The sequence below is a fragment of the Punica granatum genome, chromosome 4, assembly GCF_007655135.1.
Source record: "Punica granatum isolate Tunisia-2019 chromosome 4, ASM765513v2, whole genome shotgun sequence".
NCBI classification, from domain to species: Eukaryota; Viridiplantae; Streptophyta; class Magnoliopsida; order Myrtales; family Lythraceae; genus Punica; species Punica granatum.
Genome location: NC_045130.1, coordinates 35804480 through 35829662, shown reverse-complemented (window position 1 = coordinate 35829662; position 25183 = coordinate 35804480). Strand labels below are relative to the sequence as shown.

General features: G+C 40.2%; 4 protein-coding genes and 1 pseudogene across 9 annotated transcripts; 1 reads left to right on the top strand and 4 right to left on the bottom strand.

Moving 5' to 3' along the window:
• Positions 1-250: 250 nt before the first annotated feature.
• On the bottom strand, positions 251-3643 carry LOC116204365 (annotated as a pseudogene).
• A 1946-nt stretch (positions 3644-5589) lies between these two features.
• Positions 5590-8568, bottom strand: LOC116206042 (O-acyltransferase WSD1-like). 2 transcript variants are annotated; one of them, XR_004156625.1, is made up of 5 exons: positions 7993-8568; positions 7077-7658; positions 6372-6731; positions 6143-6293; positions 5590-5990 (listed from the first exon to the last, which is right to left on the bottom strand). XR_004156625.1 is itself a non-coding variant. In XM_031538773.1 (5 exons), the coding sequence occupies exons 1-5, from the start codon at positions 8194-8196 to the stop codon at positions 5850-5852; spliced, it is 1425 nt and encodes a 474-aa protein (XP_031394633.1). In that variant the 5' UTR covers positions 8197-8559; the 3' UTR covers positions 5590-5849. The 2 variants fall into 2 exon arrangements, 1 of the variants encoding a protein (XP_031394633.1); XM_031538773.1 differs by having other exon boundaries at positions 6143-6280; positions 7993-8559.
• Positions 8569-13683: 5115 nt separating this feature from the next.
• LOC116203956 (protein RALF-like 19) lies at positions 13684-14509 on the bottom strand. The gene is made up of 2 exons (XM_031535949.1): positions 14254-14509; positions 13684-14178 (listed from the first exon to the last, which is right to left on the bottom strand). Exons 1-2 carry the CDS (start codon positions 14299-14301, stop codon positions 13867-13869), a joined length of 360 nt encoding a protein of 119 aa, XP_031391809.1. The 5' UTR covers positions 14302-14509; the 3' UTR covers positions 13684-13866.
• Positions 14510-15077: 568 nt separating this feature from the next.
• LOC116203952 (switch 2) lies at positions 15078-20704 on the top strand. 2 transcript variants are annotated; one of them, XM_031535943.1, is made up of 9 exons: positions 15078-15648; positions 16151-16257; positions 16588-17515; positions 17621-17868; positions 18029-18155; positions 18275-18550; positions 18787-19051; positions 19446-19779; positions 20568-20704. In XM_031535943.1, the coding sequence occupies exons 1-8, from the start codon at positions 15247-15249 to the stop codon at positions 19760-19762; spliced, it is 2670 nt and encodes an 889-aa protein (XP_031391803.1). In that variant the 5' UTR covers positions 15078-15246; the 3' UTR covers positions 19763-19779; positions 20568-20704. The 2 variants fall into 2 exon arrangements, with proteins under 2 accessions (XP_031391803.1, XP_031391804.1); XM_031535944.1 differs by lacking the exon at positions 20568-20704 and having other exon boundaries at positions 19446-20363.
• On the bottom strand, positions 20338-24452 carry LOC116203953 (RNA polymerase II subunit 5-mediating protein homolog). 4 transcript variants are annotated; one of them, XM_031535947.1, is made up of 11 exons: positions 24167-24448; positions 24022-24081; positions 23492-23659; positions 23228-23294; positions 22386-22609; positions 22206-22310; positions 22043-22091; positions 21175-21278; positions 20941-20985; positions 20773-20850; positions 20440-20644 (listed from the first exon to the last, which is right to left on the bottom strand). In XM_031535947.1, the coding sequence occupies exons 1-11, from the start codon at positions 24410-24412 to the stop codon at positions 20588-20590; spliced, it is 1203 nt and encodes a 400-aa protein (XP_031391807.1). In that variant the 5' UTR covers positions 24413-24448; the 3' UTR covers positions 20440-20587. The 4 variants fall into 4 exon arrangements, with proteins under 4 accessions (XP_031391805.1, XP_031391806.1, XP_031391807.1 ...); XM_031535948.1 differs by having other exon boundaries at positions 22206-22298; positions 24167-24447; XM_031535945.1 differs by having other exon boundaries at positions 20338-20850; positions 24167-24452.
• Positions 24453-25183: the final 731 nt, after the last annotated feature.

Genomic DNA, 25183 nt, shown 5'->3' with positions numbered 1-25183 from the left:
AAAAAATTAACTTTAACTTTAACTCAACCCACTACACCACAAAAATACACATTTCCCAAGTCAAAAATTTTAACTTTAACTTTAACTCAACAGACTACACAACATTTTGTCATTTTCCACAATCAAAATCAAAGTTACTTTTAATTCTGAAACCAAACTACACAATAAAAATACACATTTTCCAAGTCAAAAATTTTAACTTTAACTTTAACTCAACACACTACACAACATTTTGTTCTTTTTCACAATCAAAATCAAAATTACTTTTAACTCTGAAACCAAACGTACAGTATAAATCCTTTCTCTGCTGCCACATTGATCCTCAGCTTCCCTGCGTAGCTGATAATGCACACCGACAGGTTCTGCCAAAGAGATGCCGATGATTGAAACCAACAGTTGGAGCGTACACTCTGGTTTTTATATTTTACAAGTACACGCCAAGTATCTCCTCCGGTTTTATCGATCGTCTTCCAAGAGGATTATCCATAACATCCCCATGTTAATCGGGCTGTATTCTATGTTTGCATGTATTGATCAAGTGAACGTGTATATGGATCGGATAATGTTACCCGGGGAGCACCAGAGACCATATAGTAGAGGCCTTTGATAGGACGTCGCATTAGAGCCATTTTCTCGTATGGGCCGACCACATGTGTGATTGTCAGGCTTGAGTTCTTGAGGGTGCGATGAATATATTTAGCTGCCCTACCATAAAGCACGAGAGTATTAAGAGTTTAGCTAAATCCTCTTAATTGTCCTATGTTTCATTCTAGGATCCTTTATCTAGCTATATCAATCCGGACTTTGACATAAACTTGAGAAACATAACTCAAATTAAGGAAAATGCCAATAACAAGTACCTCGGGCCCTCTGAATTTCTTTATCATCCCTAGCAGTTGCTCCGTGAGGTACACTGCAAAAGAGCTTCTCATCCTCGCAATCAACCTACGTGCCTTGTGGACAAACTCTACGGGATTTTTGACATCAGATTCGGTAAGTATAGGTATCACGACATGCAGGAAGGCAAAGTGGTTCCCCCATGGCGTTTTTTATCCGGGTTGGGTCATCTCCCGGATTGATTTGTATTCTCTGAGAATCCGAGTGTTCAGGAGAACTAGTCCTGTTGATTTTGCATCAGGTGCCGATCCGTGACTCTCGTTTCGCATGTAAAGTCGGACCCCTAGAAAGATTACTCCGCAGATAACATCGTTTACCGTCTGCTTGTTTTGCGTGAAATCACAGAGTTAGAGTGTCATATCAATATTGATGTTGGAGCATGCATATTCAGTTCACTAGCAAAGACGTTAACTATTGATCTTATGCATACCACTCGAAGCCGAGACTTGACCTGTTTGATCTCCCCCAGAGAAAAACTCACAGCAGCAATTGTTAATGGCCTGAACTCGATCCCGTCCTGTCTGGACCAAATCGGGGTCTGATCATCTACCAAACATGTGCTCTTCAAGAGGCTCCACCCAAAGTCCCACGGCGTATTAAACACGGAAGCAAACACCCTTGGCAATGTTCTTAAACACTTCAACTTGCACTTTCCAACATAACCTCTGGTCGAGCAAGTTCGGGCCTTGGAGGTTGGAAACGTCAATGGCAGGGAAGGGTCATCTGCCCTGCTGAGACAAGAGATGAGAGCACCCATAATCGAGTAGCCGTCGCCAAGTGAGTGATGAAGATTGAAGACTACGGTCCCGGCAGCTTCTGTCATCCGGTAGTTTATCATGTGAACCTCCCAAAGCAGTCGGCTCTGCTGCAATGGTTCCAGTGCAAGTCGGCAGAAGTATCCCTGGAGAAAATCATCGTTTTCCGATAGAGGAGAAGATGGGAATTCGGGTACGTGAACATGATCTTCTAGCTTCACTTTCGCCCTCTTCCATTTTCTTGCACCACTCTCGTCCGTTACCTGCATTAGATGCAGTCCTTTTTAAGAAACCAATCTAATCTGCCAGAGTGTTTATCCCTTTTTTTCTGATCGAACTGCTGCAATAAAAGATTTGGGCGAAGAGAATGTAGCGCATACCATGATGGAAGAGAAGCGCGGATTGACGGGGAGAAAGACGTGCTCGAGCAAGGACCGGATATGTGATTGCCAGTCATCCAAAGGCACTTCAAACTCCAAAACAACTAGGATTGCCGAATCCAAAGATGCTATTATAGATATAAGATATACATATATATCTAGTATATTTAGACTCTCTATCTAGATATACAAGATTTCAAAATACAAAATAAATAAAAAAACTCAAATGCTTCCGTTGTTTGTTGTGTTGGATCCACAATTCATCCTATGATCTTTAGGATTGGTCTATTTTTTTTTCTATTCTTTAGTTTCGGATCATGGGCACGTATCCCAACTTCGTTTTTTTTCAGTGGTATCAGAGCCACCTTTGCCCTCGATTAAATATGCTATATGTGCCTTGGTTTTGGTAAAGATTACGGTTTTTATCGAATTGTTCAATGAAACAATGTCGAAAACAACATGAGAATCGTTCTCATGTTCGAGAAAAGCTCTCAGGTGGTCTTGCCCATGACCCGGGCTGTGGATGGAGATCCGTGGCTTGTCTTGGTCGAGCTCCCCTCACCGCTCCGTGGCTGCACGCAGCTGTTCAGCCACTGTGCAATGCTGCCCGTGGCTTCAGACATCCTTTCAGGGCAGGGGTGGAGCCAGGATTTTCATCCGGGGGGCAAAAATGTTATTTGATATAAATAATACAAAAATGATTTTTTTCAAGGGGGCCAGGCCAAAATACTAATTTTACATAGTTTCGGGGCAAAATTTCAAAGAAATCCAAAGTTCAGGGGGGCAATTGCCCCTCTGCTAATGAGCTGGCTCCGCCCCTGTTTCGGGGCTGTTTGCAGTCACGGCTCTAGGTCATGGACCTGGGAGGAGATGCCCGAAGTGCCCGCACTGCCATGGGAGGCAGCGGACGGGCCATGCACAGCCAAAAACAGCCATAAACATGAGAATATTTGATATTTTATTTAGTTATGGAAATATATCAATATGAGATATCAATAAAAAAAATTTGGAAGATTTATTAGATATGAGATATTATCATAATAAAATCCATAAAGATGATTTCATTTGAGATGTTACCATAATAAAATCCATAAAGATGATTTCATGGAAACTAAATATATGATATTTGTTGCATTTTGAAATAAACTAAATATGTGATATTTAGTGTTTTTCGAAATAAGGAAAAGTAGTTACCCCACGGTGCTTCTGATCTGGATCGGGTCATCTCCCGGATTGATCTGTACTCTTTGAGGACATGTATGTTCAGGAGAACCAGTCCCGTTGATTTTGGCTCTCGTTTCACATGTACAGGCGAACCCCCAGAAAGATAACTCCACAGATAACATCGTTTAAGGTCTACTCATATTGCACGAAATTACAGGGTTAAAATGTTATATTAAAATTGATGCGGTTGCACTCAGCTTCAGTTCACTAGCAAAGACAGTAACTTTTGATATTATGTACTACTTGAAGACAGGACTTGCCCTGCTTGATCAGGTCTAGAGAAAACCTCATCGTCGAAACTGTGAATGGCTTGAACTCGATCCTGTCCTGCCTGGACCAAACGGGCTCCGGTCGTCTTCCAAATATGTGCTCTTCAAGACGCTCCATCCAAAGTCCCGCGTTGTATTATTACCAAAGTTAAAACCATAGGCACTGTTCATAAACGCTTCAACTTGCTATTGCCAACATACCCTCCCGGCGAGCAAGGTTGGGCCCTGAATGCCGGAAGCATACGTCAATGGCAGGAAGGGTCATCGGCCCTGCTGAGACAAGATGAGAGCACCCATAAGCGAATAGCCATCACCGAGCGAGTGGTGGAGCTGAAAGACTAGTGGCCCAGCAGCTTCCGTTGTCTGGTAGTTGATCTTGTGAACTTCCCAGAGCAGTCGGGTCTGCTGCAATGGTTCCAGTGCTAGTCGGGATACGTATCCATGGAGGAACTCATCATTTTACCATAGAGAAGAAGAGGGAAATTAGGGAACTTGGACATGGTCTTCTAGCTTCACATTCACCCTCGCTCTTCCATTTTCTTGCAGCACTCTCATCCATAACCTGCCTTAGAAACAATTTTAAAGAGATCGATCTACTCTGCCAGTGTCATCCTTCTTGCCGATCGAGCTGCTACATCAACAGATTCAGTCCGAGAGAATGTAGCGTGTACCACGACAGAAGAGATGCGCTGATTAATGGGGAGGAAGACCTGCTCGAGCAAGGACCAAGTTTGTGTTTGCCAATCATCCAAAACAGCCAGGATTGCCAGTGATAACACAGAGCTATTTATGTATTGTGCATTACTGGGGCTTGCTGGTTCACTTCATAATCAACAACATGATATTGATTAATTGATGATCGATTGAAACCTGCCCAGGGCGGTCTACAACAAGCTACTCTTGTGTTGAGACCCCATCATGTTGATCATGTTCGTTCTAGTGCATTATCAACTAGCTGATCATATGTATTACTAGTGTACAGCGATGGAATTCATTGCATTCAAAGAACTTTCATGACTTCCCAGCAGCTAGGAAGATGACATATAATCAATTAGGACCGGCAGAATTAAATGGAAATACAGCTTTGTGAGTAGGAAGAAAAGGAAATCTTCATTGATGACTAGTTGATCATTCTCTTGTATATATGAAGTGGCACTAAATGCATCATCAAAAATAAAAACGGTGATCGACAGCGATGCTGAACCGAAACTAATTAATACGATAGCTTCCAGATCCTTCCAAAGTGAACGTATATCGAGAACTAGAGAAAAAAGGGCATTTACTTTTTTTAGAAAAAAAGCTGTTCTCTAGCTCGCAGCATATTTTCACTGCATTATCGTGTTTGCTAATAAACTGCAACTTCTCATTCTGCAGTAGATTTTTAATGTCACTGGATATATATGGGGTAAAATCACATCTGCTGAAAGTAACTTTAGAGATTTACTCTTTCATGGGAGGAACCGAGCTTCTTGAGTACTGGAAAGGCACAATTAGCTGAAGCTCCCTTAATCCCGAACGTGCTCTTACTAACTAAAAAAGTTAGGCTGAGGCATCACACCGTAAAACAAAAGAGGAGAAAGAATGATTGAGCAGAGGCTGTGATACAGTGTTGCACCCTTCTCGATGCTTCGGAGGAAGGAAAAATTGAGGATTCACAAAAATATTGAACATAGTTTAATTAAAATGTAGTGAATACATGTTCATATGCTTCTGTCACATTCAAAGGGGCCGGTGTTGATTAGGAGTGTGTGGCAAGAGTTCAGGAAGATGATCGATTTATCTGAAAAAAAGAAGAAACAGACAGTGTGATGCGCATTGTGGAATGGATGACTAGAAACGACATATATTTAAGTCCTGGGAGCCTTACAAGGACCCGCCACAAACAAAAAGCTCGAGGATTGAAGGCCTACCGAGCCAACAAATGGATGCCCTTTATGTCCAGTTATATCAAGTCCACATTTTGCGGCGTAGATTAGTAGCTCTTGAAGCGATCATCCTTTGTAGGTCCGTTAACCATTAGATAAACTAAACGTGATCATGACCATTGCATCTTATCGGTAATTAAGCAATCTGAACTTATCAGTGAACCTGTAGAAACTCCTTGGTGGCCGGATGCATCCCACCATCAAGAAATGTGCAGAATGACAATTATCAAATAACAACCGAGTAATTATCAACAGTTTCATCCAAAAATTACAAGCTCTATCTGAATAGACCTTATATTGAATATGGGACATCCTCTTCACCTGTGTGACAGAAAGAATGGGAATTTTGGTTTGCACATTATATCGATATATCTAATGGTTGCTGGGGCTGATGATCGATTATGGGGAGGCAGCTTGGGAGATCATTGTTAAGGCATCATTGATGCAGAACGTAAGCTTCTGAGAGTCTATGAAATCTTTCTCTGCTGAAATTGCTATCCTCACTTTCCCTGTATAGCTTAGTACAGATATTGCCAGGCTCTGCGAGAAATAATATACATACATCAAATGGCAATACTGATGCATCGTTTCACGTCCAAATAACATATACACGTGAAATCAGATAGGCAAGCGGCTTTCCATTGACCATCCTTTCGGCGTCAATTATCAGCAATAAGCACAAGCAGTCATACCTGGGGAACTCCGGCAACCATGTAGTAGAGTCCTTTGACAGGATGCTGAGATAGTGCCATTTGCTCAATGGGGCCGATCAAATTTGTTATCGTCATGCTCGAATTCTCAAGCGTACTGCGCATATACTTAGCTGCTGCCTACAACGAAATACTGGTGTCTTCACTTGTTGATCAACAGAGAAAAAAAAAAAGAAGAAGAAAAAGCTGAATCGATGGCATAAGTACTTACCTCGGGACCTCTGATTTTCTTTATAAACTGTAGCAGCTGACCGGTGAGATAAACTGCAAGGGAGGTTCTTTTCCTCTTAATCAACTTATGCGCATAGTGAACGAACTTCAGGGGATTATCGGCATCATAATTGGTGAATTTAGGTACTGTGACATGCAAGAAACTGAAATGGTTCCCCCATGGAGATTTAGATCCAGGTCGAGCCATCTCCTGAACTGTTTTGTACTCTTGGAGGACCCGGGTGCTTAGAAGAACCAAGGCCGTTGATTTTGCACGATTACCGGCTGATCCATTGCCATGCTTTTGCATATACAAGTGGATCCCTAGGAAGACCATTCCACAGATGACATCATTGATGGTCTTACATGAGATTTTGCATGAGAGAAAATTGTCAGATTAGATCAGTGTCGCGCAGGCCATCACTGAATTATCATTAATCGGTATTATAAATTACTGCATGCTCTAATAGCAATTTTAAGAAGTGACACATACAGATGGAAGCTCGAACATGTGCTACAATCTACAAGGAGAAAGCATAGAACGAAGACATTGCCCATATATCTGGCACGAATGTCCCATTTTTTAGGTGGAATCGAAACGGTTACTGTCTTAATTTGCCGCATCCCATTAGATCTCAGTAATATATATGCAGAAATTATAAGATGAAAATGTCATGCGTATGAATTGATCAACTTTAAGTCTTACCACTTGGAGCCAAGACTTGACTTGCTTGATAGCATCTAGGGAGAAACTCGTTGTGGCGATCACAAATGGCCTGAACTCAACCCCATCCTCCCCGGAACGAACCGGGCTCAAGTCATCTTCCAAACACGTGCTCTTCAAGATGCTTACAGCGAACTCCCTTATCGTGTTGTACACCAAAGGGAACACCTTAGGCACCGCTCTTAAACATTTTAGCCTACTCTCTCCACCCAAAGAAGTTCGAGTCGTCATAATAGATGGAAAAGTTAATGGTCGAGAAGGGTCATCGGCTCTTTCTAGGCAAGACAGGAGAGCACCCATTAGAGAGTAGCCATCGCCGAGCGAGTGATGAAGCTTGAATATTAGGGTTGCAGCGGCCTCAGTTGTCGGGTACTTGATTGCATGGATCTCCCACAAGGGCCGGTTATGCGGAAGTGATTCCATCCCTAGCCGGGTCAAGTAATCCCGGAGGAACTCGCTGTTTTCAGATGGAGAAGAGGCAGAGGACATTTCAGCAATGTGGAAGTGATCTTCCAGCTTCACATTCACCCTCTTCCATTTTCTTCTCCCATTTGCATCAGTAACCTGTGAAGTCGAAAAGTAAAAACGGTTTCAGATTTTCCAGTTCTTTCCTCTTTCATATTGGAACTCATCAAGTTATGTCCTTTTTCGTTCATTCGATAATTCTAGGACCATAAACAGTGTACTAATCCAGATTAAGTGAAACACGATGTAGCATCTCCTTTCATCGCAACGAAAACATTAGTTGGACATAGGGTACTTTTGTTACCAAAGCCAAATCAAACAAGTTGCTGAGAAAACACAACGGTTTTTTTACAGCAGTGATCCATTCCATTCCGTTCCCTTCCCTTTACTAGTTCATTTCGAAAGAGACACAGCAGAGAGAGGAATATCATACCATGACGGAAGAGAAGCGGGGGCTGAGGGGAAGGAAGACATTGCTGAGCAACGGAATGACTTGTGACTCCAAATCATCCAGCGGGACTTCGAACTCCAGAACTCCCAGGATTGATATCGACAGTACCGAGCTGTTCAGGTACTGAGAAATCGGGCTTGCCGGCTCGGAACCACCTCCATTATAACTTGCAGACTCCTCCAACATTATCAAGGCTTTTTTCAAAACGAAAGAGGAAAGGAAAGCAAGTTGTCGTAAGTGATCCTTCCCTTATACGGCCAGGGGCTATGAATCTGGTTTCCGTGTCGATGATAGAAATCGACTGACTACATCGAGAACGAGAACAGCTTATATACGTTACAATAAATTCATTTTTACCAAACATGATTAACTTCCCATTAATGGCTGTCAGCCCCTTCACAGCACTATGATGCACAGCTTGGTTGTATCTGCCTATCGTACGTTCTCTCTTTATTGCTTCACGAGTCAAGTCCAAGAAAGACAGTTCTAACTAATAATAATAAGGGGAAAAATTACAGATTACCCGCTGAAGTTTGTGTTCGGTGCCGCTTTTGGCCGCTACAGTTTAGTCTCTCGGAGTTTCCGGAGATGGATTCATTAAACTATTTGTTTTTGGGTAGCTACGTGTTCGTATTTTTCACCACCACTTAAATACCGACATGATTAATGTGGGCCGGTAGGATTCTTTCTCGATCGGTTTGATTTCAGCTGGTCATATATATATATATATATCGTCGGGATTGATTAGAACGCAACATGATATCAAGAACTAAACCGAGGGTTGATCAAGCTTTGTTTCGATTACTGATCACGCTTTTTTTCCATCTTAAAGGCTCATCATACACTAGGAGCTTCGAAATATCGTCACGACGGAGGACTCAGAGGGACAACATTTAGCCTCCTAGACCTTTAATACCATATTTTATCTACCCTGTGTGCAGTCTTTACATCACATTATCTATCTATCGGAGTGTAAAAGCTTCATCATTCTTTGCATTTTCTTACGGTGACTGTTCACATTGTCTGAGAGACAAGCCGATATCTTTTCCGGAGTTCGACCTTTATCTAACCGACCCCACCCCTATGAATTCTAGACAGTGACTAGTGAATTATTTGATAAATATAGTTGATATTTGTTAGCCATGAATCATATGTACGGAATTTCTTTAATTTTTGGAGGTCTGGAGAAATATTTAAAGCGCCAAACCAGTATTCTGAAGATGAACAAATATAAATAATAAATAAATAAATAAAATGTGCCTTCTTTTCCCTACGTTGTCGTCAATTATTAAAGGAAAAAGTTATAGTTTGAGCTTGAAACAAATTAAATCATGTGATTTTTTTATGAACAAATAATATCATGTGGTTCACTTCGTGAGGCATAATGGATATCGCCGTTAATTTTTTCGTCACTTTTGGTCTTTAAACTTTTCTTTTTGTCATTATTACTCTCAAACTTTCAACTTTTTTTTAATTTAGTCCTAGAATTCGGAAAAAAATGAAAAGGGTTCGGGGCCGTCAGTCGGCGACCCAACCCCACCATCAAGGTCGCATGCACCCACAGAGGATGCCGGAGACCATGGATGTGGGGTCGAGGCCGCAGATTGGCGGCCCTCGCCCCTAAATCGATCGGGATCTCGAACTCGAGATCCCTGTCGATTCGGGGGCGGGGGCCACCAATCGGCGATCTCGACCTCACCCTCGAGGTTTCCGGCGTCCTTTGTGGGTCTCAGAAACCGGCGGCCCAAGCCCCTTCTCCCCCTTTTTTTCCGAATTTAGGATCAAATTGTAAAAAAGGTGAAAGTTTGAGAATAATAATGACAAAAAGAAAAGTTTGAGGACCAAAAATGATGAAAAAATTAACAATGTAGCCCATTATGTCTCACAAAATGAATCACATGATGTTATTTATTCCTAAAAAAATTACATAGTCCAATTTATCTCAAATTCAAATTGCAATGAAAATTTTCGTACTTTTTTATTAATAAATGTCATCCCTTTCAGGCCGCGAGCTGGCTTATGTTTCGTCAATTATCTACTTTTTCCCGAAAACTACTGTCCCCAACCTCCTTCATTTAATGTTTTCTGTTTTCAGACTAGGGAATATTTGGTAAATCTTTCATCAGGCAAAAAAAAAAACTTTGCTAAATTCTTTGAATCATTTATAGTTCACGGTGACGTGATGAAAAAATAAACCGGTAAGATCATTTTCTTTTATAAGTTTACTAGAAAAAAATTCTCATGCGTAGTCGTGAATTAATTTCACGATAAAACAACATCCAAAACTCGTTAAATTATCTTAAGTTTGAAATTATTTTAACTTTCTTGAATATGCTGTATTTGATTATTTTTAATATGAATTCCACTAATATTCCTTCATAATTCAAATATGGGAACTATATTATGGTATTCAAGGATTAAAAAATGAAAAATAAATAAAAATATTTTTGAAAATAAATAAAAAGTTAAAGAAAATATGAAAATAGACAGCATTTAAATTAATGTAGATTATACTTATATAAAACTATAATAACTTGTTGAGTGAAATATTTAATAGGGTATTTTTCATATTAATAGAGTTTTGGGGAACTTTTGAAAGGAAAAATATTTGTTGAGAAGTTAGAAGGACTTATATGAAGATGAAAAATAATATGGGAAAGTTTTTGAAAACAAAGAAGAAAAAGTGAATTGAATTAACTAATAATTGATGGACAAACATGTATCAAGCAAAGGAGAATTCACTTTTAGAACTATCTTTTTTTCTTCGATAGTGGAGCGGAGCTAAGAGTCCTAAAAATATATAAGAAATTAAGAAATATAGAGGCGGGTATGGCAGTCACAATAATATCGCTGAAAATCAACGCTCCTAAATTAGGCAGTGGGTGTTGTAATAAATGAAAGCCAAGAGCCATCTATAGATGTAGGTATAGATAGATGACAATAAAATCATTTATTTGTTTACTATAATTCCATCGTTGTTTCAAAAGTCATGATGCATTGTGATGTTGGATCATCGAAAAATTCCTTGATAATATGGTATGGAATTTCAGCGATATTGAATAGTATATATATATATATATATATATATCCTTTTTATATATATGGGGAAAATATAGTTTTAATCATGTACCTTTAGTTACTTTTTTATTTTCATCCTTTTTCTTCTCTTTTTTTTCGTCATATTTCTTTGCTTCCTTTTTTGTTTCGGTCCTGTATGTTTGATTTTTATTCTATTTTTGTCCTTCTGTAACCTTTTCTATTATGTAATGCCGATTTGTACATATATATGGGGCCCATAATAGACCAAATTGCCAGGTATGATAGTTTTCCGTTTAAACCAAACCTGACCAAAATTAACTCCGGTTGAGACCCTGTTTATCCACCAGCTTTGAACCTCAAATAGGTCTCTTCCACTTCAAGAAACTGTTTATCCACAAGAAACTGTGAGATTCCATTGCCCCATTGAAGAACTCTTTTAAATTTACAATACTCATCTTCTTATCTTCGTTGCTTTATCTTGGTGTTAAAATGATTGGATTTTCATTTTTTTCTTAATATAATCGGCCATTACCTTAAGGTTGTCACAAGCTGCTCTGCAAATCTGTCCTACTCGTTCAGACTCGATTAAAAGACGGCTCATTTGACTCATAAGCAGGATAGATTAAAAGAAGATGCTTGTGTTTGTGTGTTGTCTTTTGCTTAATCCACTATGAAACACTACAAATTGTTTCGTCGTTTGCTTGAACACTAGCTTCCCTTTCTCTCACGCGATTTGTAACCCTTCTGTATCAAAAATAGAGTTCTGCAACTGCACCCCACTATTCTTCCTCCCATCTTGCTCGAGCACTAGCTTCCCTTTCTTCCACTCAATCATGAATTGGGTGGTGTTGTCTACGAACTTAGAGATGTTGGCCTCTCCAATACATCAAGCCCTTATTTCTTGATGTTGATAGAATTAGAGCAACCCATGCCCTAGCTACAATTCTAGGGATTTCTTAGTCGCCCCGCATTCGTCTAAAGGAAAAAAGGCACGCCCTCCATAGCATCTTGGAGAGAAGAAACCATAAATCAAGAGAAAATATAGAATAAAAGAGATATAGAGCCATGAAGCCCCAAAGAACAAAGGAGTAGAGAAAGGACACAAGTGGAAAGAGCTTCCCTCTTTCCATTGTCGATGAAAAAGGAGAAGAAAGACAACTCGTATGGTCATAGTTGGTTTGGTAATTGGTATACCAGCCGGGACTATTGTCATCAAACCAATAGTCAGTTCGGTTTAACAATAATACGAAAATTGCCATGTGTCTCTTTTTTATTGGCTTTCTTTGATGTGGGCAACCAAGTCACTACCACCCATTATCATTAACAGTAAAAAAAAGTTACATAAGGTTTGAAATAGAAAAGGGAGTAAAGGAATAGGACAAAAATAGAAAGAAAAAAAAGAGGAAAAAGGATGAAAATAGAAAAGTGGGTAAAGTGTAGGACTAAGAGTATAGTTTTCCCTATATATAAACATATATATATATATGTGTGTGTGTGTATTGGATCATGAAGTATTGCTCAATTTTTCATATAAAAATTTATCCTTTTTTTACCGTTACATAGATGAGCAATAATTATTTAATAGTAGAGCTCCTTTTTTTTTCCCCCCTTATTTACAGGACAGAGTATTGGACGTAAGAGGGAATATGAAAATAAAAAATAAACCGGTAAGCAAGTCTGGCTTTTTTTGGCCGAGTGTTTGTAGTTGCAGGACCACTTTTTTTTCTTTTTTTGGGGGTCAAGTAATGTCTCTGTCATGGGGTTTCGCACGAATCATTCTCACAGAATTCTAAAAGTGATAAATATAATAGTGAGAAGAGCACTTTCATTTATAGACAAAGTATGAAAAATAATATTTCTCTAATATACAAGATCTCATAGATATTAGAGATATCACGCAATCTAATTCCAAATCATACAAATAATTATCATGTGGCATACGAGGAATTTGTCTTATCAAAAAGGAAAAAGAAAATAAAAAAGGAGAGAAACATGAGACTTTATTTATTTTCAACCGACAGCTGACTATATATATTGTTTAAGAGGCATATTGAATTGATTGATATCTGCATTTGCGGTGATTGATATCTGCATAGAAAATGTGGACTTAATCTTCGATGAGAAGTGAAGAGGAAACAACTAATGGAGCTTTCCATCTATTGATGCAATCTTGCTGTGTTGTTTCCATCCATAAATTCTTAGCTTATCCAACACAATTGACATGTTCCGATAATGTCGGCAAGGTCCGCTCTATTAATGCAATCTAGATGCGTTGTTTTAATCCATCAATTAGTAGCTTATACAACAACAATTGACATGTCTCGATACTGCAGGCAACGTCCGCTAGCCTAGTACGAAGTAGAGTACATTGAAAAATAAATAAATAACATACGTGAACTTTATCAATGAGAATGATCACAAAATAATTTTATTTTACAATGACTTATGCTGTTCCGCGTCATCGCACCGAACACTCTCTGCAGAGTAAATATTAAAGAGGCCAAAGGTAATGCAAGATAAGGAACATATATTGACAGATTCCAAAACCTTTTGTTTGTTTGAATTGAACAATTTTTCTTTTCTTTTTGTGTTAGAGATAAAATTACATCTACTAATTTGATGGACAAAGTGACATTGTACAACTTTGGACTGGCCTCTTAAATATTTGGTTAAACTCAATAACAGTATGGAGAGGGTGCCAAACAATAATATACATGCAAACCATGTACGATGCAATGCTAACATCAGTCACGCATGCCTTATATTCTCACAATCAAAGTCGAAAAAATATCTAGTAGGTGTTCTTTACCGATGCTTCTAATCAGTAAATCTCGCGCAATGCGTAATGACACTGCATCCGCGCTTGTATGGATTGGCCTCCCCCTGTTTCTCGCAATTGTAGTAGGACTGGCCTCTCTGGCTACATGGGATACTGTTCTTCTTCAGGGCATCGTAGCTGATGTACCTCGCCTTCTGCACAAGCTTTCTGGGGCTTGTTCCAAATGATCCGGCCCTGATCAGGACCTTACCCCGATTGGTGTGAAGGTAGTCGAGGACCCAGCGGGCGTTGAACAGCAAGGACTCCATGACCGTGATCGTGGACAGAGTCGCGAACAGAATCAAGAGAAGCTGGAACCGATTCATTATGTGAATGAGAGTGGAAGATGAAGTACTAGAGATCTAAGTCAAGTCGGAATTACCAACCTGGGGATCTGAAGAAAAGGTTTTGATTTGAATTGGGTTGCGTATCATATATATATATATATATATATATATGAATGTAACTTATTTTGCGCTCTCTGTTAAACATTCGTTGAGGGATGCCCGGTTCTTACTCCCATTCCTGCTTTGATTAGTTTCGTCAGCCCATAACCCCAAGAAACCCGATTAAGAGAGGCAAGTCAAAGAATGTCTTCTGCATCATGGTCATATGTCCCACTCTTGAATGGGCAAGAGCACAAATTCCCCAAGCACGGAAAACCATATGGGATGCATTAAGATGCTCCGAATGTGATTGCAGCGATGAAACGAGCTGATTCGAGTGGTCTATTCAAATTACAAGATCATTATTGTTTTTAGCGGGGTCTGGTTCTATTCAGATTATGAGATCATTATTACAGTTGATTACGCATTCATTAGACGGAGAAATGGATTCTCTACGGCTAGATCTCTATAGTTTGATGCAGTACTGAATGGAAAAATATTTGGTGAGTTTTACACAGCCACGTGACTGTGTAAAAACTCAATCAATAATCGACACATGTAAATGTAGAAGGAGAAACTTTATGGATTATAACCTTATCTTTTACATGTATCAATTGTTGGTTGAGTTTTACATAATCACATGACCGTGTAATATTCAATTAATATTTTCTCAGTGATGAACCATGCAATCCGCTGGACACGTGTCAACCTGACATCCAATATGGGCCCAAATGAAATGGGCTTGGGCTTTTATGAGCTGGATGAGGCCCAAAACAGTCGAGGCTGCTGTGATACACATCCGGTGCATGTAGGCCCAAGGGAACATCACATGCACCCGGTGCACGATGTGCCGCCTCACCGGCTCTCCGCCGCCGGCACGGCGAGGCGGTTTCCTTCACAATTTGAACTTCTTTCTCGGTTTCTGCGAACAGAAATTGCTCCGACCCTGTTGAGTGTTGTGCTGAAATTCTTCTCCTTTGGGCATTGTTTCCGATGTCGCTGCAGGCATTGAAGGAGACCCTGAAGCCATGCTCGAGCCTCCCCTCATCCTCCTTCACCTTCTCCGCCTCCCCCGTCAAGCTGTCCCAAGAGCTCGAGCCCCGGAAACCCCCCAAGTCTTCTCTCTCCCAGCAGCTCCTCCGCCTTCATGAAGACGGAGACCCTTTTCCTCTGCCGAAAGCTCCTCCCGAGATCAAGGGAAAGGAAGCACGAGCCCAATTCAAGCAAGAAGATATAAAAGAGGAGAAGGATGACGAGGAGGAGGATGAGGAAGAAGAAGGGGACAGAGGGAGGGTGAAATTCGGTGGGCCCAGGTCGGTTCCGTTTCAGTTTGATCACACCGGACCCTTCGAGCCGCTGCCCTTGTCTTCTCCGGGAGAAGCTCCTCTCGTTCAGGTGAGCTTAATGTTGTTGTTCGGCAACTCAGGAAGATGAGAAGGTGATGTTCCGTGTTCGAAGTTCAAATGATGGTGCAAAAACGATTCTTTTAGCTCGATAATTGTTCGAAGTGAGCGAAGCCGGACTTTTTTTGCTTTGCAATGTAATCACTGTTATCTTTTGGCCAAGAAAAACTCTATCTATGTAGTTGTTGGATGCTGCAGACGAGTTTGTGATTGGTGCTATTGCGTGATCATTTGTTCGATTTTTGGCAGTAGAATGATGCAGAGGTTAATGCGATAGTTATCTCCTGTGCCTGTATTTCTGCACTTATGCAAGAAAGAACTGAGGATGGATACCATTTTAGTGCCAGGGGCAAATGAATGGAACGTAATTACCATAAAAGATAACTTTTGACTTTGTTCCACTGTGCTCTGTGCTTTGTTTCAATTTATTCGTAACTGATTGTGAAGTAAATGGTTTTAGTTTACGGAGTGCGTTCGGTGCGATAATCTTGCAGGTTCCTGCATCTATCAACTGCAGGTTGCTTGAGCATCAAAGAGAAGGTGTCAAGTTCTTATACAGGCTATATAAGAACAATCATGGAGGTATCCTTGGGGATGACATGTGAGTAAAAGTCTTAATCGAATTTCATCACTTTAATTTATACCTGTATGGATATATGCATGTTACAGTTTTAAATTTACGTCTTCTTCAGCTATTCCTTTCCTCAACTGCCTATGATTCCTCTTCTACACTTTTCCAGTACTCATGGCACTTTCTAATGTCCTCATCCTCGGGATAATTTTGCTTTAAATCTAATGAAAGCAGCATTTCTTATCATATATTGAGTTTAGTATCTAGATTGGCAGCTGATCTAAATGATGCATTTCATGACCTAGGCCCACTACTCAATTTATTAAATTTCCTTTTCTAATTTGGAAAATTTCTGTGTAGGGGGCTTGGAAAGACAATTCAAGCAATTGCATTTCTCGCTGCTATTTTCAGGAAGGACGGGGAATCCAGTGAAAATGCAAGCTCAAAGGAAAACCAGTTGGGGAAGAAGGGACCCGTGTTGATAGTTTGCCCTACCTCTGTAATTCACAACTGGGAAAGTGAATTTTCTCGATGGTCCAGCTTCACTGTTTCTATCTTTCACGGGGCAAGCCGTGAACTTATTCTCGAGAAATTAAAGGCTCAGGGAATTGAAGTGCTCATAACAAGTTTCGACACGTATAGGATCCATGGTTCCATCTTGTCAGATGTTAAATGGGAAGTCGTGATTGTTGACGAGGCACATAAGCTTAAGAATGAGAAGTCGAAGCTTTATACTGCTTTTGCAGATATGAAGACTTTAAGGCGTATTGGTCTAACAGGAACTGTTATGCAGAACAAAATCATGGAACTGTTCAATCTCTTTGACTGGGTTGCGCCACGATCTTTGGGAAACCGGGAACACTTTCGAGAGTTCTATGAGGAACCCCTAAAGCATGGGCAAAGATCCACTGCTCCTGAGAGTTTTGTTCGAATAGCTGATGAGAGAAAGCAGCACTTAGTTTCGGTGCTTCGCAAGTATATGCTGCGGAGGACAAAGGAAGAGACTATTGGGCATCTCATGATGGGGAAGGAAGATAATGTTGTGTTCTGTGCCATGAGCGAATTGCAGAAGAGGGTGTACAGGAGAATATTGCAGATACCGGATATTCAGTGTCTAATAAATAAAGACCTTCCTTGTAGCTGTGGGAGCCCTCTAAGTCAAGTGGAGTGTTGCAAGAGAACAGTTCCTGATGGGATCATATGGCCTTACCTTCACAGGGACAATCCCGATGGTTGTGATTGGTGCCCGTTTTGCATCGTACTTCCTTGCCTTATTAAGCTCCAACAGGCAAGGGAATCTTCTAGACCTTTTCCTTTCATTGTTTCAGTAATATGCATCTTCAACATGCTATTTTATGTCGGTTTCTTACAGTAGCTGGAACTGTATTCACAGGTTAGCAATCATCTCGAGCTGATTAAGCCTAATCCCAGGGATGAACCAGATAAGCAAAGGAAGGATGCGGAATTTGCAGCAGCTGTTTTTGGGCCTGATATTAACTTGGTCGGCGGGAATGCCCAGAATGAGAGCTTCATGGGTCTAAGCAATGTTAAGCACTGTGGTAAGATGCGGGCACTTGAGAAATTAATGTTCTCATGGTCCTCTCGAGGAGATAAAATTCTGCTTTTCAGTTACTCTGTGAGGTAATGTGCTAACATTTCCACTGGCTTTCTTTTGTTGTATTTCATAAGCATATACATTTATTTTTCATATTGCGCTTAGAAATTAGATGTTATCGTTTATGGTTTTGCGGGTTGAATGTAAGCCCCCGATCATACATCTGATCTGGAAGAACTCTTTCAGGATGCTGGACATATTGGAGAAATTTCTTATACGGAAAGGCTCTTCCTTCTCAAGACTTGATGGTTCCACTCCGACGAACTTACGTCAATCTCTTGTTGACGACTTCAACTCTAGTCCAAGCAAACAGGTAAACTCTTTTCCTGCCCAAGACTTGAAGAAACTTTGCAATTTTAAGTTATGTATTATATTTTCAGTGAGAGGACAGGTCTTTATTCATGTATTCTTACTTTCCTTTTTACATCTCAGGTGTTTCTTATATCAACTCGAGCTGGTGGCCTGGGCTTGAATCTTGTGAGTGCAAATCGTGTGGTGATATTCGATCCTAATTGGAATCCCTCCCACGACTTACAGGCCCAAGACAGGTCATTCCGTTTCGGGCAAAAGAGGCATGTCGTTGTCTTCCGCCTACTTGCCGCTGGCTCCCTAGAGGAACTTGTTTATTCCCGTCAGATTTATAAGCAGCAGTTGTCAAACATAGCTATTTCGGGTAAAATGGAAAAGAGATACTTTGAAGGTGTTCAGGTACTGGTGTTTGCTCATTTTATTTGCCCATCGTGAACTTCCATTTCATTTACAAAGATCGATAAATTAGGATGAAACTTCTCAGGCCTGTCAAATGGTTAAAGGGGTGTCCTGACGAGCAGCCATCGAACATCGACTCTTGAGGCCTAGTCTTGGATCTATGTAGGGAGTTTATTGGCCTGCTTCGACTGTGAAAAAAAAAAAAGATTTGAGTGGTTTTTCATCTGCATTTTCAGGATTGCAAGGAATTCCAAGGAGAGCTCTTTGGTATCTGCAATTTGTTCCGAGATCTGTCCGACAAGCTATTCACGAGTGAAATCATCGAACTACGTGATAGCAAAGAGCTAGAAGGAGGTTCTTTACCTACAAGGGAATCAGATTCTACACATCTTGGGACACATTCCATCCATCAAGATGAAAGTGCTACATCCATATCTGTGGATACAAAGGCGATCGATCCGGAGAGAACTGCCACTACTAAGCTAACTCTTGAAGATCTGGGTAAGTTGGATTCTATACTATTCCTGCAGGAGGCTTTCTGTCTTACACTGGTTGAGATGCCATACTCCACTTCCCGGTTGTGGCTGTTCCGAAATTTTACTCCATATAAATCCCTAGGAATGCTCAATGCAGGTTCTAGGCTTGTTCTGCTTTCATTATATGGCAAACCTAACCCGCTAATTCCCAAGGAGTGCTTAATGCAGTATCCTTCACTTGCTCTACTTTCGTTGTATCTACGAACCTAAACTGGTTAATTGTGAACACGTACTAAAGCAGATATGGGCATATAATAGCATCTTGTAGTGCCTGTCTATCCGTTAATTCAGGTTCTAGTTGTTCTGAAATAATTTATGGTCAAGCATCCGCATGAGCTAAAAGATCTTATGTTGCACAGGCATTGTCTATGCTCATCGGAATGAGAAAGTCGTGAACTTTGGGCGTGGAATTGAGGGGAGTCCCAAAGGAGAGCCATCTCAGGACAATGAGTTGAAGGGTCCTGCAGTTAAGAGAAAACTGGATCATAAGGTCCTGGAACAACGTGATACGACTGCAAGGGATCAAAAGAAGGCACAGTTCAAGCTTATTGCTCAGTTCAAGGGCCTGAACGAGCTCGAATTCAGCAGGTGGTTGATCTCTGCAACTCCTTCAGAGAGGGAAAAGGTACTTGGCGACTTCAAGAAGAGGAAGCAAAAGAAGATTGCTGAATATTGAGGCTAGGGCTGCTTGAGGTAAAGGAAATTATTTAAGCTGTGTATAATATAGAGGGTTAATAAAATAAAATAAAAAACACGAGCTTTTTACATTTTAACAGTTTTAGCACGAACTTTTTGTTTAACCTAAAAATGCACAAATTTTCGATTTGATAACAATTTTAACACGGCGTCAAGTTTTTCGTTAATTTAAACCGAACCGAGACTACAAAGGGCGTTGATGATCCCAATCAAGGAGAGAGCGTCGGCGACCCCAATTGACGGTGGTGGCTGGCCTCCACCCCCTAGAATCGAGAGAATCCTCAAATTGGGAATTTTCCCAATTTCAGAGGGTGGAGCCATGACCCTGGCTATCACCCCTGAATGGGATCACCGACATCCTCTGTGACTTCAATTTCATCTAAATTATCAAAAAATTTGATACCGTGCTAGAATTGTTATCAAATGGAGGGTTTGTACATTTTTAAATTTTTTTTTAAAAAAAGTTCATGCTAGTTTGTTAAAGTATGAAAAGTTTATTTTTGGTTATTAACCCTAAATAGAAGACGTATATAATTTAGGCCTAAATTGCAAATAGCAAATAAGATTTCTTTGTTTCATCTCATCGACTGTTAATTCATCACAGATCAGTCATCCACTGTTAATTCATCATAGATTAGCAATATATACGGAATTTGGGCAAAACGAAAAACCCAATATACTGCTCGAGAAGGACAAGAAAGTTTTGATATATTTATAATATAACCATTTGAATGCGATTATATTCATGAGACTTAATAAAGTCCATATGAGTGTTCTTGACGCAGGTAAATGAGCTTGCAAGCAGCTATCTTTTCCGCATCTTGAACCGCGAAACAGGTTTAGTAGGTTCAGAACCAGAAGCCTGAAAAGGTTAGACAAATGGGTAAAGCGAATGCGCTGGGAGGATACATGATCATTGTGATTATCTATAGCATAAAAGAAAAGCATAGAGGGAGAGGGAAGAGAGGACAAAGAAATCAGCAATTCTACCTGTGATGAAGTTCCAGACTGTTGACCTGGTTTCATTGGTAAATTGACAGGATGCTCAATGATAGAACCCGTAAAAGCCTGAATATGATGTCATCAATAGTACATAAGACCATGGTAAAGTGATTGAAGCATTAATGCAGGCAATCAATCTGGTTAATATGTACATACCTTGAGACTGTCATGGCTTGGTTTCGAGCTCTGCAAAGGAGGAACCTGTGGAGAGCAACATAAAGTGAGAAAGCAGTGCGTATAAATAGAAGCTTTTATGATCTCAATATGAATTTACTGAAACAGAGTACTTTGAAAAGACATCAGGGAAGTTCTTAAAACTCAGATACACCGGAGCAATATACGGAGAGAAATTGGGAAATCTGATGCCTCGGTTTTTCACCATTGGTTTACCTGTCTGCTCTCCTTCACTGCAGAATGCACTGGATCCACCTCAGCAATCCTGGAAGTATTCATATCATGCTTCGACTTTTGTATTTCCATAGATGATTTATCACCTGGAAAATTGTATGATTCAGGACATCAAATTAATTCAAGTCGGAGCAACATCTGAGTATTTTATGGATCATTTCATTATGCCTTCAATTAATTCACCTAGTCCTAACTCCTAATCCAACTAACTCAAAAGACAACAATCAACTTTTTGTAGAGTATGGATCAAAATGGCCTAAAACCACTACAGCCACACCATACCAAGTAAACCAAAGGTAATTCCAGGTATGCCTGCATAAAGCATAATCAATTATAAAACATTCTTCGTGTTGTTGAGTCTTTTTGATTTAGCTATCAAATGAAAAGTACTCGATCAAATAAGTCGAAAATAGAAAAGAAAAAACACCCACGTCCATATAATGCTTCGTAGTATATAGACTTGTAGTGCACGAGTTTCAGTCAATAATACTGCATAAGTGCTAGATATGATTGACATCTGCAAAGAATAGTGGACATCCTAGTGTTCATACATCACAACTCATAAAATTAAAAAGAAATGGCAGCTTCAGCTTGCAGGTAGAGTTGCGGAAGGCCGTGGAGAAGACATCACCAATATACACAACCAAGTCTCGAGGAAAGGGGATGAAAAGAAAGAATAATTAATGACAAGAGATGCAACGGCAATGGTTCATATACAAAATATCTCCGGGGTCAAAAACCTTTTCTCAATGTATTTAGCCCTGAGGTTTCTTAACTTTGAATAATTAAGTCAACTTTCAGAGACCAAATTCTTTCGTCAGGAAACCCAGATAAAACATGGATAACTGACCTTTTTGTGGAGATTGCACTTTTAAGCCATCCAACTGCTCCATGGAATCCTACAGGTTAAAATGCGTAGATAAATATTGTCAAATCATATCAGTTAACCATTACAAAATTGATATATAACGACCAAGAGTGCAAGTAATACAGGTCTAAATGCGGCTTCTTACGTTTAATTGTTCAAGAAAATGTGGATCTTCTTGCCTTTTACCCAGGATTTCTTCAGTACTTGCATGCCTATCTTTAGACTGCACCGCTAGATTCTGCCCAGAATACTTCTCAAGAGATGAGTTTGGCATATAATGTTTGGCATTAACCTTTTATTCATCACTCTGAACTAAACTGATTACCATTGAATCTGTTGACTTCTCATCAGAAAAAGAACTTTTCTCTGGAAAAATATCAGAATCAGCTGGAATGGTGTCTTCCTCATCATAATCATCAGCTCTTTCAGCAGCCAGTTCCTCTTTCTCTAGTTCATCCAACCTGGCCATGATGCGAGCATATTCTTCATCTTGATTTGGAACTTTCCCTTTATATCCTTCATAAGAATTAGAGCCTTGCTCATGTGGCCCTAAAATTAAGTAACGCTGAGAATCAATTTAAGTAACATATGCCCCGTATTCTCAATGAACAACTGCCTCTACAAAAATTTGAAGCAAACAAGAGAGGGAAAAAGAAACTCATAGGCAGTATTTGCATTTCCCACTAACAAACCAATCATGAAGAGATAATGCCATTCCCAACTTGACCTTGCACTTAAAGCCCTAATCAATGTGCTAATTTTTATAGAAATATATCTGAGCCTCATGGGGCAGAGGAAAGAGAGTAGAGTCATCAGATGCTTGTCCATGATATTGAATCTTACAGCCTTCTCAACCACCACTTCTTTTCTTGACCCAAACCAATTTAACTAGACAAATGTAATCACTTGTGAAACTATAGCCTTATAGTTCTTCAAAAATGCTAGCAATGTGATAAATCGAGATAGAAGATCATTGACACTTTCTTTGGCACCAGAGAAACAGAGCTATAAATAATTTCACACATAGTATTTCATGTTTCTACCATCCTTCTAAACTGATTCAAATAAATTATCCTCCTCACAAATGCTGCTAAAAACTTAACTTGTCATTACTAGCTCTGCTACTCAGTGTTGTACCATATATGAGGAAAATGAGAATTGTATTACCTGACTCTGGTACACTTGCATCAGATTCTTCATCACTAAGTTCTTCTCGTATCTCCACAAGGTCTTCCTATAGCCAATTTTACACAAGGAACTGGTTGGTCATGAACTGTCTATACTGATTAATGAAAGCACCATAAATCGCCCAAAAAAGCAAGCTGCACAAACATATACACCACACTGGGGAATATACTGCTTCTTGCAAAACCAAGTCCTCTCATATACTGCACATATTGTGGGAGGAAAAAAAAAAAGCCCAAAACTCACCGCAAGTTCAGAAGCTGTGCTACCAAAAAAAGAAGCCTCCGCTTTCAAGTCCTCTACCACAGCCTTTGCAGCGTTGGCGTTGGACTCTAAATATTTTCCTCTCCTCTTGAGAATCTCAACAGTTTGTTTGGAAGTTCTTTCGACAAAGTAACCTTCTCCAAGGAGAACCTGAAATTCCAGTTTTGATCAATTGCCAAGTCAACAGCGATTGACTTCGAAGTCCACATAGCAAGACCAATGCTCAAGACAATACAATGGGAAAGTTCAGTCACGAAGATTAGAACAAGAAGCACCCCTACAATTACAAAACCCAACTTCTGACTTTAAAGTTGACATTAAACAGCTCTCCACATCAGTGATTCCAGCACAGCCTATACCGTACCACAAGGTCAACAACCCACCAAGAAAACTGACCAGAGGCCGGCGACGTCTCATCCTTTACATCCAAGAGGATACCCCTTTGTTCTAAGAACGAAAAGACTGCCTCTTTTAAGGAAGTGGAGAACAAAGAGGGGGAGAAGAGATGTTACCATGAACTCATTGGTGTGAATCAAACGACCCGGAAAGAAAGCAGCTTTTCCAAAGGGAACCTGCAAAGAACCCAACATGATCAGACGAATACAAAGTGTGTATCATGCAGAGTATAAGCTAATGGGAAATGCAACGGGGACTTGCCATGACGTCGTGATGAAGCTCCTCGGGGAGCTTCTGGACGAGGTTGACGAGGTTGCTGTTGTCGGAGATGAACTCCCGAAAGCGTTCCACCTCCTTGCGCTTCTCCGCGATTGCCTCTTCCACCCGCTCCGCCGCCTTTCTCACCTCCTCCGCCGGGAACATCGACGCCAGTGACGTCACTGTCCCCCTCGCCCTTTCAGCCATGCCGTCCGTGTTACTCTCCCCCCTGACCCTCCGCGACTCCATGTCTCTGTTCACTGACTGACTCCGCCGCCGACCATCGCGGGCTCTGCCAGAAAAGGGAGGATACGACCCGACCCGATAAATCCGAACCGACCCAAATAGAAATTAGATTTGGTTTTTTTTTTTTTGCTAATCCAGAGTGTCCATACTTCACCCGACTAATCCCCGGGGCTTCATGAACCCTGACGACGCACAGAGCAGATAATTACGCCAAAGGCACTCCAGTAGTCTCAAGGGAATTCGAACCCGGCTCTCGGTGCAAATTTAGGTACACATTAACTAATAGGTCGAATCATTGGGTTAATTAGATTTGGTTCTGTTTTTAGGCGAGTTGAGCTCAGTACATGAAAATAAGGTCCAAAACAATTTCAGATTTTCATCAGAAAAAAAAAACATAAAAACAAAAGAATTTTGCAAACCGTATTTATAATTTGAAAATATATGAAAGGTGAAATCGTTGGTCGGCCCTTCTGCTGTCGAATCTCAACTGACTTCGATATTTATAAAATGCATCGCGATTTTAATTCCTAACAAATATAATCAAGCAAGTTTAATTTTATAAGAATTTATATAAATAAATAAACTATTTAGTGAGATTATTTTTATTCCTTTTATTAACTATTAAGATTTGTATTTCATTATACTAGACCTACGAACATGCCTTATAATAGAAAAAAAAACATTTAGGCTTACTTACTCATAAATAAACGGTTTGGCCTTCAAGAGAAGCACACTGTTTTGGCCTCATTTAATACTTATCTGATCTAATTAATA